Source organism: Microtus pennsylvanicus, chromosome 17 (assembly GCF_037038515.1).
Source record: "Microtus pennsylvanicus isolate mMicPen1 chromosome 17, mMicPen1.hap1, whole genome shotgun sequence".
Classification (NCBI taxonomy): Eukaryota; Metazoa; Chordata; class Mammalia; order Rodentia; family Cricetidae; genus Microtus; species Microtus pennsylvanicus.
Window position 1 is genome coordinate 16,122,078 of NC_134595.1, and position 16,010 is coordinate 16,138,087.

At 42.9% G+C, this 16,010-nt stretch overlaps 1 protein-coding gene across 4 annotated transcripts in view; it reads right to left on the reverse strand.

Moving 5' to 3' along the window:
• The window catches only part of Ppp4r1 (protein phosphatase 4 regulatory subunit 1), a 57,066-nt gene that overhangs the window by 27,820 nt on the left and 13,236 nt on the right, over nucleotides 1-16,010 (reverse strand). For 2 of the 4 annotated variants that reach the window (XM_075951445.1, XM_075951446.1), the window contains exons 3-5: nucleotides 8,452-8,536; nucleotides 7,686-7,792; nucleotides 442-584 (exon numbers count right to left, since the gene is read on the reverse strand). In XM_075951445.1, coding sequence (XP_075807560.1) covers nucleotides 442-584; nucleotides 7,686-7,792; nucleotides 8,452-8,536 — 335 coding nt within the window. Of the gene's footprint in view, nucleotides 1-441; nucleotides 585-7,620; nucleotides 7,793-8,451; nucleotides 8,588-16,010 lie in introns of those variants that run through there. The other 2 variants (XM_075951448.1, XM_075951447.1) reach the window with 2 other exon arrangements.

Sequence of the window (16,010 nt, forward strand, 5' to 3'; positions counted from 1 at the left end):
AGGCAGGTGGGTCTCCGAGTTCTAGGACAGCCAGGACTATACAGAGAAACCCTGATTCAAAATACCAAGACAAACCAAACAAAGAAACTCTACAACATAATTTTTGTAAAGGTAAATGCTTCTAAACACAATGTAGAATTCCATAACTTACAAAACCTAGTTAGTAGACATTTGTGGGTATTCCCTTCAATTCTTATAGAGTCAGAGCTTGGCAAACAGGGACAGTGGGGCACTGGGAAGACTGGTAAACGGCACCCTTTATGATAGCACTGGGGGCTCTAACAAGCATGCCTTAATCTAAGACAAGTAGTCACTTCTAGAAAACACAATCATAAAGTTAGATCCTAAAAAATATTCCAGTTGTATCACTTAGGGTTAGGCCATTCTGCATATATTATGCTACACAAAGTTCCTTTAAGAACAAGTAAATGAGACTCTTACCTGGTTATTCTGATCTGCGAGATATCTAACCACAATTGGTAGTAAGTATTTGGAAAAAGCATATGGTATCGAAGGCCGGTTCTCTTGACAAAACAGTGCAATATGTGGCACTTGTTCCATCAGCTCTGCTCTCACAGTTGGTTCTATTGAAATAATAGCAACATGAACAAACACATCCTTTTGTGGAGACAACTGCTCTGTCTGGGCTGGAGGTGACTTAGGAACCAGCACGGTAAGAACTGATCACATTCTCTAACCCTGCAGTTCTCTCCTTAAATAAAAGGAGGACATCACTCCCAATCATCCTCCTTTCAGTCACAATGTGCACTGGGTAATGAGTACATTTACCAAGCCTTACAATGAGTCACACTGAGCTGGGGGTTAAATACCTTACGTGGTATTTCTATCACTTATATGGCAAGAAAGTATTTGTAAACTATGTCAATACTATCAGAGACTTTAAGAACCGCCTAGGACCAGTTATAAGGACCACTGGCTCCTCCTCATAGTGCCATCTATGAAAGATTTATAACTAGACCTAAAACAACTCATTTTACTGTGCAAAAACATCATTATAGACAACAGGTATCACATTAGTAAAAAGGTAAAACAGCCTAGGAAAAAGTATTAACAGTCAAATATATTCCTGTCACTGATGAAGGGATGTAAGAAACAAATCGCAAACTTGAGAACAAGCATGTGGCTGAAAGAGACAGTGACCACCATCGCAGGAGACCTGAGGATCACGGCCTCAATCGCATAGACCTGAGGTGACGGTGCTCTAGTGGACTCCAGACTCAAAAGAAGTTCATCTAGCCTTCAGTTAAAAATGCAAGGATCCTAGCAACAAACCACATTTGGAGTTTTATTATATTTTGTAATGTGAGAGGACTTCTCTTGAATAAAATTCAAATTTTAAAACACAGACATAGAGGTTTACACTTCCCTTCACAGACTCCATTTACGAAGTTAACAATGAGTTAATTGCTCCCACATATTTGTAAAGTAAAAGGAGTCACAGACGCAATTTTAGTTAAGAAATCAGAAACTTTCCTTTCTTTAGAGCTATGCTTAGGCAAACAGACAAAGGGAGCAGAAGTAAACTCGAGACAGATCATGCACACAGAGATAAGTCAGTTATTACAGGAGGGAAGGAGAAAGCCTTTCCAGTAAAGCCCACAGAAAGGCTGGAGAGACGGCTCTGGAGCAAAGAGTGCTTACTGCTTTTGCAGAGGACCTGGGTTGCTTCCCAGCACTCACATGGTGGCTCACAACTGCCTGTAACTCTAGTTTCAGGGGATCTGACAGCTTCTTCTGACATCTGTGGGCCCCTGCACACACGATGCACATATATACACTCAGGCAAACACACACTCACATACCCTTAAAAAATAAATCTAGAATCATGTTTAAAAATATGTAAGAAGATCAACTTACCCCTGGACCCAGCAATACCACTCATGGGAATATACCCAAGAGAGGCCTTATCATACAACAAAAGTATATGCTCTACGATGTTCATAGCAGCATTGTTTGTGAGAGCCAGAACCTGGAAACAACCTAGATGCCCTTCAATGGAAGAATGGATGAAGAAAGTATGGAATTTATACATATTAGAGTACTACTCAGCAATAAAAAACAAGGACTTCTTGAATTTTGCATGCAAATGGATGGAAATAGAAAACACTATCCTGAGTGAGGTAAGCCAGACCCAAAAAGAGGAACATGGGATGTACTCACTCATATTTGGTTTCTAGCCATAAACCAAGGACATTGAGCCTATATAATTAGTGATCCTAGAGAAGCTAAATAAGGAGAACCCAAAGAAAAACATATAGGCATCCTCCTGAATATTAACCTTCAGCAAGCGATGAAAGGAGACAGAGACAGAGAGCCACATTGGAGCACCGGACAGAAATCTCAAGGTCCAAATCAGGAGCAGAAGGAGAGGGAGCACGAGCAAAGAACTCAGGACCGCGAGGGGTGCACCCACACACTGAGACAATGGGGATGTTCTACTGGGAACTCACCAAGACCAGCTGGCCTGGGTCTGGAAAAGCCTGGGATAAAACCGGACTCTCTGAACATAGCGGACAATGAGGACTACTGAGAACTCAAGAACAATGGCAATGGGTTTCTGATCCTACTGCACGCACTGGCTTTGTGGGAGCCTAGGCAGTTTGGATGCTCAACTTACTAGACCTGGATGGAGGTGGGGGTTCCTTGGACTTCCCACAGGACAGGGAACCCTGATTGCTTTTCGGGCCGGGGGGGGGGGGGGACTTAATTGGGGGAGGGGGGGAAATGGGAGGCGGTGGCGGGGAAGAGACAGAAATCTTTAATAAATAAATAAATTAAAACAAAAGAAAAACAACAAAAAAAATATGTAAGAAATAGTTCTAGGAATATTCATCATGTAACATAAATGAATGAATGAAATTTATGCCCTGGCAATGCTGAAGCATGCATGGACAGCCCGTATATGGCAGTTCTGTTGAACTTGTCCATATTGGGTCTCATGGTCTAAGTTGATGAGAACAACTGACCAGATCTCTTCTCATACACACATACACACACACACACACAAATCCTTTATTTGTCAATTTTTCAAAGTTATATGTGGCCGGGCGATGGTGGCGCATGCCTTTAATCCCAGCACTCGGGAGGCAGAGGCAGGCGGATCTCTGTGAGTTCGAGACCAGCCTGGTCTACAGAGCTAGTTCCAGGACAGGCTCCAAAGCCACAGAGAAACCCTGTCTCGAAAAACAAAAAACAAAAACAAAACAAAACAAAAGTTATATGTGGACTATAAAGATGAATGTCAAAAGCAAAAACAATAAAGGGTTTACATTAGATAATACATGAAAATAGTTAAGACTTTGAGGTGGAGAAATTTCTCAAAGACGATACAAACAATATTGCCTGTAAAAGAAAAGAATCCTAGATGGGCCTGGTGGTACACACCCTTAATCTGAGCAGATCTAGTAGGTGACCTCTGAGAGTTTGGGGACAGTTGAGTCTACAGAGCACGTCCCAGGACAGCCGGAGCTATGTGGTAGGACGGAGCAGAAGGGAACAAAGCCGTGCCAGAGACTCTAGTACACAAGTGCAGAGACACGGTAGAGAAGAGCATCAACCATGGCAGGCTCGCGTAGCGTGAAGACTCCTTGTGAAAAAACTCTAAGGAAAATAACTGGCAATTTAAAAGGGAGAGATCAGAACAAATATTTTAAAAAATGAAGATGTCCAAGAGCCAATAAGCATGCTCATTTCACAGGTCACTGGAGAAGCCTACATTAGCTCCACAACACCACACCACGACAGACCCATCCCGTGCCTCTGTGGTAATGTCTAAAGTATCTGAAGATGTTATGTTTATCACAGGAACTCATACACGCTGCTTGTGAGAATGGCAACTGCAATAGCAGATCTGTCACGGATAATAATCTCTGCATATCCTATAACCTTGTGACTCCTTTCTGAGCATGCACCCACAAAAATATTTGTGCTTGTGGTTCCACATGACTGCCCCGCTGCTAACAACAGTGTCAGTAGCCTGAAGCTGCAAGCAGTAAGGAAGGTGCCGCATAGCATACTATGTATCTGATTAGTAATAAGCCATACACAGCACAGGCATGCCATGTATCTGATTAGTAATAAACCATACACACAGCACAGGCATACCATGTATCTGATTAGTAATAAACCATACACACAGCACAGGCATACCACGTATCTGACTATTAATACACCAGACATACAGCACAGGCATACTATGTATCTGATTAGTAATAAACTATACATACAGCATAAGCATACTATGTATCTGACTATTAATACACCATACACACAGCCACATGGGTATGCCAGACAAAGTAACTACATTAAGTCTGAAGAGACAAACTATTTGACCACTATTCATTCAGGAGTCAGAACAGAGCTGACTTTTAGGGGGGATAACACTCACTTGATTTCTAATCATACGGTTGGATCTTTATTGTGTGAATGTGGTAAGGTTTGTACACTTACTCATGTCCTGTAGCTGTGTGTTATATTCAGTATTAAGAGAGCACCAGCATGGACTGAAGAGATGGCTCGACAGTTAAGAGGACTGGCTACTCTTCCAAAGGTCCTGAGTTCAATTCCCAGCAACCACATGGTGGCTCACAGCCATCTGTAATGAGATCTGGTGCCCTCTTCTGGCCTGTAGGCATACACGCAGGCAGAAAGAACACTGTTTACATTTAAAATAAATCTTTTAGGGGCTGGAGAGATGGCTCAGTGGTTAAGAGCTTTGCCTGCTCTTTCAAAGGTCCTGAGTTCAATTCCCAGCAACCACATGTGCTCACAACCATCTGTAATGAGATGCGGTGCCTTCTTCTGGCCTGCAGGCATACATGCAGGCAGAACACTGAATACATAATAAATAAATAAATCTTTAAAAAAAAATAATAAAATAAAATAAATCTTTAAAAAAAAGTAGCAACAGCAGCAAAAAAAAAAAAAACCCAAAACAAAAACAACAAAAAAAATATTTTCCATGTATTTCTGAAAGCCAGATAAATATCTAGACTGGATAGAGTTCCAACCTTACATATCCAACATAGCCAAACCCCATACTCACAAAAAATACACACCCACACTCGACACACCATGACATCGACATGAAACCACTGCCATTGTTAACATCTCCAAGTCACTGTGGGGCACTCATTATCAAGACGGGGGCAAACACAAAATTCCCAGGGACTCACAGACCCTAAGAGACATGAAAATGAGCCCTTGGCAGTAAAAAGATTAAACCCCAACAGAAGGATTGGATACCAAGACTTCAGCAACTAGACAGGGCTGAAAAACTTCAACTATTTTACTTCAAAGACACATCAGGAGACATAACCAAGGAAAGAACACCATGGGGCAAGAAAGCAAGACCATGACATAGAGAACCTGAAGTCCCTGAAACAAAAGTGTCGTTAACAGCGACAAAAAAAACACCCTCAAGATCAGGAGGCAGGCTGGACTTCTGCAGCAAGCACTTTGCCGAGAGAAACTATCAAAATGCCCACTGAAAACCAGACTGAAAAGGAAAAGCAGTGGAAAGTAATGGAGATCTATTTATTATTATACACTTGTTTAACAGCTCCACATTCTCAACCATGTTAAAAACATCTACTCAGCTGGGGCTGCAGCACATGTGGAACGCTTATCTAGCATGTACCAAACCCCAGGCCCAGTGCTCAGCAGCTGGGGCTGCAGCACATGTGGAACGCTTATCTAGCATGTACCAAACCCCAGGCCCAGTGCTCAGCAGCTGGGGCTGCAGCACATGTGGAACGCTTATCTAGCATGTACCAAACCCCAGGCCAGTGCTCAGCGCTGCAGAAAACTGAACATGGCAGAGAACAAGCCTGTAATCCCTGCACCTGGGAGGTTAAGGTAGGAGGATCAGAAATTCAGGATCAAAAGAATAAACCAAATTTTTTAATTATATTTTTTTTCAAGATCAAGATTATTCTCAGTTACATAGCAAGTTCAAGACCAACTGGAAATCATGAAATCTAAATATACACACAGATACACAACCAAACTAAAGATTTAAAGGTAGAGGAAAAACAATACTCAAAAAATTAATGGTTGAAATTTCCTGACAGATACCCTCAAATTCAAGAAAAATGGCAAATTTGAGTAGAATCCATTTGCACCAAAACACAGCACAATAAAACTAGAGCTCTACATGGAGAGCGCTTTTAAAAGGAAGAAACAGAGACAAAACCAGACGAGCTAATTTCTCCACAGGAAGCCCCTGCAGCTCCGCACAGCCTCTTTCTCTGACACAGTCAGGCTAGCCAACCAGGGAAACTCAAGAGTCAAGCTAAGCGTGCCCAGCTCTCACTCCTGGAAGTCACTTTAGAAATGGCTCCAGGCACTTCATTTTTTGTCCAACAATTCATCTTTGTAACAATCAGTATGACCTCTCAATTAGTCTTCCTGTCCCCACATCTCCTGAGCCAGTTCACACTGCTCACCTGTTATAAACCAGCCTTCATGGCCTCCACCCACACACCTGTGACCGAGACTGCCATCTTCAACTTTTCTGGCTTCTACCCTTGGTTTCCTCAGATATGCCCTCTCCCTCCTGCACTGTGTCAGCCCAACAAATCTAACACACCTGTCACGTGACTAAAGAACTTAAACAAAAACTACAAAATGATAGTTTACTAGACCTTTCTAAGGCCACTTCAGAGTAAGCAAACACAAGAACAATTGTATGAAAAGATAAAATAGTACACTTAGAAATATTCTTTCCACTCTGAAAAAAACAATTAAAATTTTTACCTTAAAACTTTAAGTTTATTAAATGATTAGTTCATTTAAAAAATGAGTCTTGTTGAGAAGCCAAAGAGTTTGTGAGAAATTAAAAACATTTTAATAAAGACTTAAGGAAAAAGAGATTTTTCACATTTATTTTTGGATTACTTGTAAATTCAAGTATAAATATGTACTTAAAACTTGCTACTGGGGCTGGGGAGACAGCTGGAAGGGTGAGTGCCTGCTGTGCAGACATGGGCCCCAGACCACCAACCATCAGCACTCCCGGCAAAGTGGTGTGACCCTGCGGCCCAGCACCCAGAGGAGAGGAGACAGGCAGATCCTGGCCACACAGAAAGCTCCAGGTCCAGTGAGAAACCTGTCTCAAGGGAGTAAGGCAGAGTCACACGGCAGGACAGCTGGTCTCCTCCTCTGGCCTTTGCAGGCACATACCACACACACTTGTCTTAAAATGTCATACTCTACATTGTGTTCATTTTACCACAATCAAAAGCTCTTAAGTAACATCACATCATTATTATCTAATGTTCACATCAAGTCCCCCTTCCTTATGAACCGCCATGCCGCACTTAGGTTTACCTCTTTCCTAAGAGAACTCTCCCGTCTTTAACAAGCCAATTTTCATCATACAAATAATGACTAGAAGACGACATGGTGGCACTATAAACTGATTTTCCCCCCCTATGACTAGTGGGTTTAATAATTTCTTTAAAAAAAAATTTTTTTTTCTGAGATAGGGTCTCCCGATGTAGTAAAGGGCAGCTCTGAACTCAAGGTTTTCCAGAGTGCTGGGATTACAGGTGTGGGTCACTTGCCAAGTCTCAGGAAATCTTAAAAGAACTCTCTTACCATGGTAATCTCTCCAACAGGGTTAGAAGTAACAACACACTCCTGTTCTCTGTGTGGACACATACCCGAGTCATCCGCTAATCTGCCAATTCTTTCCAAGACAGCAACACAGTCTCCTTCATCATCGCAGACTTCCCTCAGCGTATCCAGCAGACTCCGGGCTACCATTTGTCTACACAGAAAGAAATCCATGGAGTTCAATGCTTTCGATACATAATAGAAGTTTAAAATACAGAAACCTTATGTTTCATAAAGACAGCTTTTCTTATTGCAAGTCACATACTAAACTCGTAATTTCCTAGGTAGCAAAAATTGTACCGATTTTACAAGTAAGATTATTATCAGCTTATTAAACCTTTATCTAAATAATTAGGGAAATTTGTAGTCACTGAATTTTCATTTCAATTATCCTCTTATCACAGTTAACAGTAAAATATATTCATTCTTCATTATAGTAAATGTTATATTTACTAGCATGAGTTGTTTTTTTTTTTTAATATACAGTGAAAATCTGCTGCAGAGACTCAGCCTCAGCAGAGTGCGGCAGGCAGGCTCTAGCTCTCGGTCTCTGCTGTGTTCTGGGCCCTGGCACACACAAAGTGCGTCATGTCATTGGGTGAAGGAGCAACACGCTCCCTAACAAGCAATTAAATGAATAACAAAATTAGCCCAACAACAAACAAAAAGCAGTAAAGGACAATGAACAATAGAGATCAAGCTGTAAACTTGGGGACACTAACTGCCACCTGGCACTTCCTCTGGGATGGATAATTTATATCCTTACTGAGGCGAGCCCCTCTCTTCCCTTACATGCTAACGAAGAACACACACCTGTTAAACACGTTCTCACTTGCAGCATACTTGTCCAGCCTCCCCAGCGGTGTCAACATTTCATCTTGTGAGACGAAGTCCAGGGCTGAAGGTAGAATAATCACGTCAGACTCTGAGCTGCAGTCATCCACACCAACTAGCAGAGACATCACAAACACTCTTTATAACACTGAACGGGAACACACCCTGCCTGCTGGAGCAGTGTGTGTTTCCGGAGCAGTACAGAGAACTGTAAGACATCTTCAGATCAGCCCAGCGCTAGCCGCTGTCCTCCTCCACCCACATTTCTAACAGCCCCCAGCAGCATACAGCCAGTGGTGACACAAACTCAGTATCAAGAATTTACATGTTTAGCAGGTGGGTGACATATGCCTTTAATCCCAAATTTGGGAGGCTGGGGCAGATAGATCTCTGTGAATTCTAGGCCAGCCTGGTCTACAGAGTGGGGTCCAGGACAGCCAGGGCTACAGAGTGAGATCCTGACTCAAAAAATTTAAAAACAAACAAATAAATATGTAAATTACATGCTCAGTGAGAATAGCTTGTGAAAAAGCAAACACTGACTTAGTCAATTCTATAATAAAGACACTAAAGCTGAAAAGTGTCTGACTTCACTTACTGGAAAAGAACTAAAAACTATAATTAGCGTTTATATTCATTAAACAAATATTAAATACTACTGTGTCAACTACTTGACTTGTGTTGGGGAAGCAGTCATGAAAATGCTTGCTTTCTAAGAACTGACATTCTGTTGAGAAGAGTCTGTTAAGACAATCAGTATGGTTACACGTATGTACACAGCCCAAGGCAGATCTGCCACAGCAGTTGGAGGGGAAGACTGAGCCAAGAGTTCAGAGGGAGGACTAAGGAGTTCTGCGCACCCAGAGAGGAAGGTAGGAGTGGGAGATGTCCATGATTGCTGAGTTCGCCACACTCAGGCCACCTGACAAGGGCATTTCTCCACTGTCTGATGACGGAGGAGGAAGGGGCCTAGGGAAGTGAGGCTATTCAGACGTGCTCTCCAGAACTGCGGCTGTGAACAACCAACTGGACCAACAGTCACGGGCAAAGTGAGCGCTGCTGCTGCTTGAGCAGGATGTGCTGGTGTGACACAGCAGTGTGAACTGGGAAGGGTGTGCTGGTGTGACACAGCAGTGTGAACTGGGAAGGGTGTGCTGGTGTGACACAGCAGTGTGAACTGGGAAGGGTGTGCTGGTGTGACACAGCAGTGTGAACTGGGAAGGGTGTGCTGGTGTGACACAGCAGTGTGAACTGGGAAGGGTGTGCTGGTGTGACACAGCAGTGTGAACTGGGAAGGGTGTGCTGGTGTGACACAGCAGTGTGAACTGGGAAGGGTGTGCTGGTGTGACACAGCAGTGTGAACTGGGAAGGGTGTGCTGGTGTGACACAGCAGTGTTATTTGGGAAGAGGGAATGTCAAGTGAGGAACTGTCGCCATCAGACTTGTCCTGTGGGCAACTCTGTGGGCACCATGATGGGTGCCAACCCTGGCCAGGTGTTCTTGGGAGATGTAGAAAAAGAAGCTGAATACGGACCCGAGAGCGAGTTGTTGGCAAGCAGCTTCCCTTCATGGGTGGTGCTCTGCTCCTACTTGAGCGCCACCCCCAATTCCAAAGACGGACCGTGATCAGGATATGTAAGCTAAATAAACCCTTCAGCCATAATAAATACATAGGTAAACAGAGAAACGAATTAATGAATGAATGAACAAATGCTTTTGGCCATGGTGTTTATCACAGAAATAGGAAGCAAATTAGCGCACAGGGTCTTCCGATGTAGTCCTGGTCAGCCTAGAACTCAGAGATCCACCATCTCTGCTTCTTGAGTGCTGGGAGTCTGTGCCACCATGTCCAGCAAAAATACTTTAAAATTTTATATTTTGTTTTAATTTTTCTTTTTAATAGTTAAGAGAAGCTGGGTATGGTGGTGCACACGTAATCACAGCACTCGGAAGCAGGAGATCACACCGAGTTTGAAGCCTACACAGGCTATGTACTAAGCAGCAGGCCACCCTAGGATGCACAGGAAGATCCTGTCATGATGAAGGAAAAAGGAAAGAAGAGGGACTGGAGAGAGGGCTCGGTGGTTTCCTAGCCACTGCTGCTCTTCCAGAGGGTACAGGCTCACTTCCCGGCACTACTGTGGTAGCTCAGCTGTCTGCACTGCAGTCCCAGGAGACCTGACGCCCTCTGCTGGCCACTGTCATACCAGACATGTGATGCAGGCAAAACACCTGTACACATAAAAGGAAAGGAAAGAACTGGAACACGGTTACACATGAAACATAGGTTAAAGTTCAGGAGTGGCCAACAGAATGAGGCTGGCAGGGAAGCCTGGCGCTAATTCCATCTAATAGGTTCCAGGGCATTTCCAAAACCCTAAGAACTGACACTGTTTGTCTGTTGACAGGATCTCACTATGCAGCCAGTCTGACCTGGGACTCACAGCATAGCTTAGGCTAGCCTCAAACTCATGCAATCCTCCTGACTCAAGCTCCCAAGCACTAGAGTTAGAGGTATCTACCCCAGGTCACAGCAATTTTTTTTCCTATTCTTACTTTATGCCCCTTGCTCTAGTAATTGCCTTTTCTTATCAGTGCCTGACACTGCCTTTCCATCTCATTCATATACATGCATACATACATATATACACATATATCTAGTTAAAAGGAAAATCTTATAAAAACTTCTCCTAGATATTACTTTAATAATACAAAAGATTGACTTCCCAATCAAATCCCCCCAATGTTATTGCTTATTTAAAAAGGATTTTTAAATGCCTTAAATGAGTGTGCAGCATGGGCCTATCCTGCAAAACTCGCTAAATAATATTCCCATGGAATACTATTAAAGTGAATACAGAAGACTATTTTAACTTGTTAAAGTAAAAATCTTTTCTTAAAAAAAAAAAGTAAACCACTTAAACATGCCCTTCCACTTCTAGGAAAGATGATAACAATGACCAAATTTATTCTCATAAACTAGGTGGTTAATGAAACAAAGGAGATTAGCCCCATTCTGCCAGTCGACTGCCTGGAAAAACAGGTCTCGCCACACCAGGCAGATCCTCAAACATCCTGGCAGATTGAGTTGATAATCCAGGGAGGCCAAAGCTGCAAACTTTGCAGGACTAAACATCTTAGGGGAGGGCTTCAGAGGGTTGGTCCCCTTCCTCCTGAGTTTCTAAAACAGGTTCACTTGGACTCTCCACACTCACAATTCTGCCTCAGCCCCTGAACCATCACACATCCATTTCAGAAGGTCCACTGAGTCTTTAGATGAACACTGGAACTACATACATGTAAGGGTCCAAGGAATAACTATGAGATCAGGGGGGACAGATCTCTATCAAAAAGTCCATGTCTCCATCACTATAGTGAAAAAATAACCCCGACCCACACAGGATCACAAGCAGCCTCGGAGGAGCCAAGTCTGACACCGAGGGCTGCTCTCGTGCTCAAGCAAGGGTCAGGCTCTGAAGTGCGATTCCCACAGTGACAGAAGCGACTGCAAAAACAGACGTGGCCCTCAAGGGCAACACCTTCGATGTCTAGTATTGCGGAGGCCCGAAATATGAGCCTATTTCTAGGAGACCTGTAGTGAGCCGGACAGGATCGCCATTACAAGATGGCGCCGACATCCTGTCTTGTTGGAAATAAACAACTCCATATTTGGCTACGCCTTTGAGAGCTGCACAGCCCTCGCTTCCCGCATGCACGGTGGATGAGGATCCTTGAGCCTATCCCGATGCGGTCTGGTGTCAGCTGTTGGTGGCAGCCAATCACAGGGCGACCCGTGTGCCAATTCCCTATTTAAGCAGCTGCCCAAGTGCCCTTCACCCCTTCCCTTTATGCTCTCTCTCTCGCCCTGTCCCTTCGCTTCCTGCTGTCTCTCCCCTTCGCTCCCTGCCCTTCTCTTCCTCTCCCTCGTTTTCCTGCCCTCTCGTTTCCTGCTCCCCATCAATCAAATCAATCAAGGGCACTCCAGTAAAGCGTGTTCTGAGTAGAATCCTGATGTGGTGGTCATTCTTCCTTGCCGGTCGAGAAGCCCGCCACAGAGACCAAAGGTCAGAGAGTAGGAACTTACAAGGCTCTTGTGCTTCTACCTCAAAGGCCCCACCTAGGTGTTGAGCAGAGAGTTCTGTAGTAAGGAGGCTGCTTGTTGTCACAGCACAAAGGGAGAACCTGCTACTGTCAACAGGTGTGCTAATTGTAGACCTTGTGCTACAGGAATAGAGAAGATCTGTTCCTACCTCAAACAAGAGTCTAAGAATCCAAGTAAGTTCCAGTTCCCTTTATGGAGAAAACTTGAGATTCTACCCAGGGAGTGGTTTGCCTACAGAATGTTTTGGTTTAGGGTACAAGTGTGACTTGTTTGGTTCTAGCTACAGAATGTTTAACTGTGAATGTAGTCCGTGACTTTCAATTAGCATGTTCATTTCCCGTATCATGTTAGTGCAGTCTTTGGTCCTACTCTTACCTTTTGGGGTCAGAGTATTTTAAGTAGTTGGAAATTAAACATGGGCAAATTTTCAGTACTCACTGGAATTCCCTCCCGATACTATCCTATATGTTTCTCTGTTTTATTATTTTCATTCGCATCGTTATATTCTTTACTATGTATCTAAATCTCCAGGCCCTTATTTTGGAGAAAGGTATTTTTGTCGAGGCTAGTCCCCGACATAGTATACAACAACAAAAACAACAGGATATGGAAACAAAGTGTAAACAGACAAATTCAACAGCAGCACCAGACTCAATTAATCAAGACAGCAGGACTAGTAGACAAGGACACAGACACAATCTAACTGTACTGCAGCTGCGAAGAGCACATGGACGGCCTGCAGTGCACACCTAGAAGCATCAGGACGGCGCAGGAGGGAAGGAGTATAAATACTCAAAAGCCCCTGGCTTTCGAGTGAAGGAAAAAAATTCACTAGGTTTGATCAACAGATTATATAAAACAAATGAACAGGGAACATGAAGAAATAGCATTAAAAATTTGAAACAAAAGCCAGACAGTGGTGGCACAAGCCTTTAATACCAGCACTCAGGGGGCAGAAGCCGGCAGATCTCTGTGAGTTCAAGGCCAGCCTGGTCTACCAGAGTGAGTTCCAGGACAGGCTCCAAAGCTACACAGAGAAACCCTGGGGGTGAGAGGGAAGGAACAAAATAGCAGAATAGAGTATCACTCAGCCATAGGAAAATGTCAGGCATTCTAATATGCATACATGTGAAGTCTGCAAAGGAAGGGGAATATAATATTTGAAGAAATGATGAACCCCACAAAAACTCAATTTGATGAAAACTATTAATGCATAGGCCCAAAGGAGTCAATGAATCAATGCTATTTGAAAAACCATAAAGAAAAATGCACCTATCTACAATAAAACTGCTTAACACCAGTCACAGAACCTTTTACACTAGAGCTGACTCATTTTACATATAAAACAGAACAAGACTTCCATAGGCTTCTATAGAAGTCAGTAGAGCAGCAACTTTAAAGTCCCGACAAAGATCAGGGGCTGGAGAAATGACTGAGTGTTTAAGAGCACTTGCTGCTCTTACAGAGACCATGTTAGCTTCTAACTCCAGTTACAGGTAATCTGATGCTCTCTTCTGGACTCTGCCAGTACTGCATACACGTGGTGCACATATATACATGCAGACAAAACATAAATAGATAAAAAGATAAATAGAACTCTTTTTTGAAAAAGAAAGTAAGGTCAGTCTAGCACTCCATACCCAACCAGAAACCTTTCAACTACAGGCTTCTGCAGACATGCAAAGGGTGACGTCAGCAGACATTCAGTAGAGGACGAGAACCTACATCTACACAAAGGAATAAGGAGTATCAGAAACGGTGTAAAGAAAAAGGCTAAGCCGGGTGGTGGTGGCCCACACCTTTAATCCAGCACTCAGGAGGCAGTGGCAGATGGATCTCTGTGAGTTTGAGGCCAACCTGGTCTACAGAGCAAGTTCTAGGACAGCTATGGCCACACAAAAACCCTGTCTCGAAAAACCAAAAATAAATAAATAAATGGCTATTAGCTTTGAAAGGTAAAGCAAAAATATATACAGTAAAATGAGTAATAAGCAGTATAATATATACACAAACATACAAGTCAGAAGACTAGAAAAGCATAGAGCATGTTTCTGCAAACTTCCGCATGAAGAGATACTACATGACATCAGTCACAGCTGTAATAAAACACACCCAGATTAAAAACTTGAAAGCAACCATTACTTTTAAAATCAAAGGTGAATAAAAAAATAAAGTCCATAAACAACACAAATGAAGGGAGGGGGAAAAGATAAAGGGAGTAAAATAGAGATAGGATCCATAGGTAGAAAAAAAGTCAGAAGAAATTTAAACCCAGCCATATTATAACTGGGAACATTAATTGTGAAAGGCCTAAATATATCTATTAAAAGAACAGGGACTTCAAAATAGGTTTAAGAAAACAACACTAAACCATGTACATAATTAGTGCAGAAAATTTTTACCTAATTTCTAACCTATAATTCATAAACTACCTTATGCATTATGAACTAAAGGCTACAAAGCTACTGGACACTCACTTGCCGTCAGTTTTCTCTTTCACAATGTAAGGCTGCTGCACTAGCGTGATCTCATCAGGCACCTTCATGTGGGCTCTAGAACTCTACGACTATGACCAAACTGTTTCATCGTCTCACATGTGTTCACCTTAAAGATAAACATGACTGGATCATAAAAGGGAGAGAGCAGGGGAGCTACTGTTAAACACACTGCTGTGTTTAAGACAGTGTGGAGATTTATCAAAGACTCAGAAATTGTTTATGCAGGTCTAGAAGGTGGCCTAGAGATATCTATGTATAATAAGTATCCTCACTAATTTAGCCTGTTTACCAACCACATCTGAAAAACACACTCTTAAGACGAGAGGAAAACCATGTCTGTTCCTAACTTGTCACCCTTCTATCAATTATGGATGATATTCTACACAAAAATGAGGCTCCAGTCTGGAGTAAGAGGCTCATTTTTCTAGTTCTAGTATTGCTGCCTCAGTCAGGAGTCATGGAGTCATTGTGAGTTACCTTCCCTGGTCTATTTAGAAGTCCACCCCCTTTACACGTGCCCACGTGCCCCTAATCTCAGGGTCCTCGTGTCTCAGCATGCTGAGCTGTCACCACCAAACCTGCTTTTACACTGTCCTCGATTGGACTTACTGTAACTGTAGATTTCATCCCACTGAAGGCCATAAAACCTTACTACAGATGACTGTAGTTTGTCTTACCTAGCCTACCGTGCAAATGCCTGCCACCAGTTATAATGAGAAACTTACAAATAATCAACAAGGCCGGGCATGGTGGTATACACCTTTAATCCCAGCACGTGGAAGACAGAGATAGGCAGATCTCTGATTCAAGGCTGGCCTGGTCTATAACACGGCAGGACTACTCAGAGAAACCGTGTCTCAAAAAACCAAAACAAACAAAAAGAAACTAAAAAAATAAAAATAAATCCTATAGCAATACAAACAACAATGATATATGTG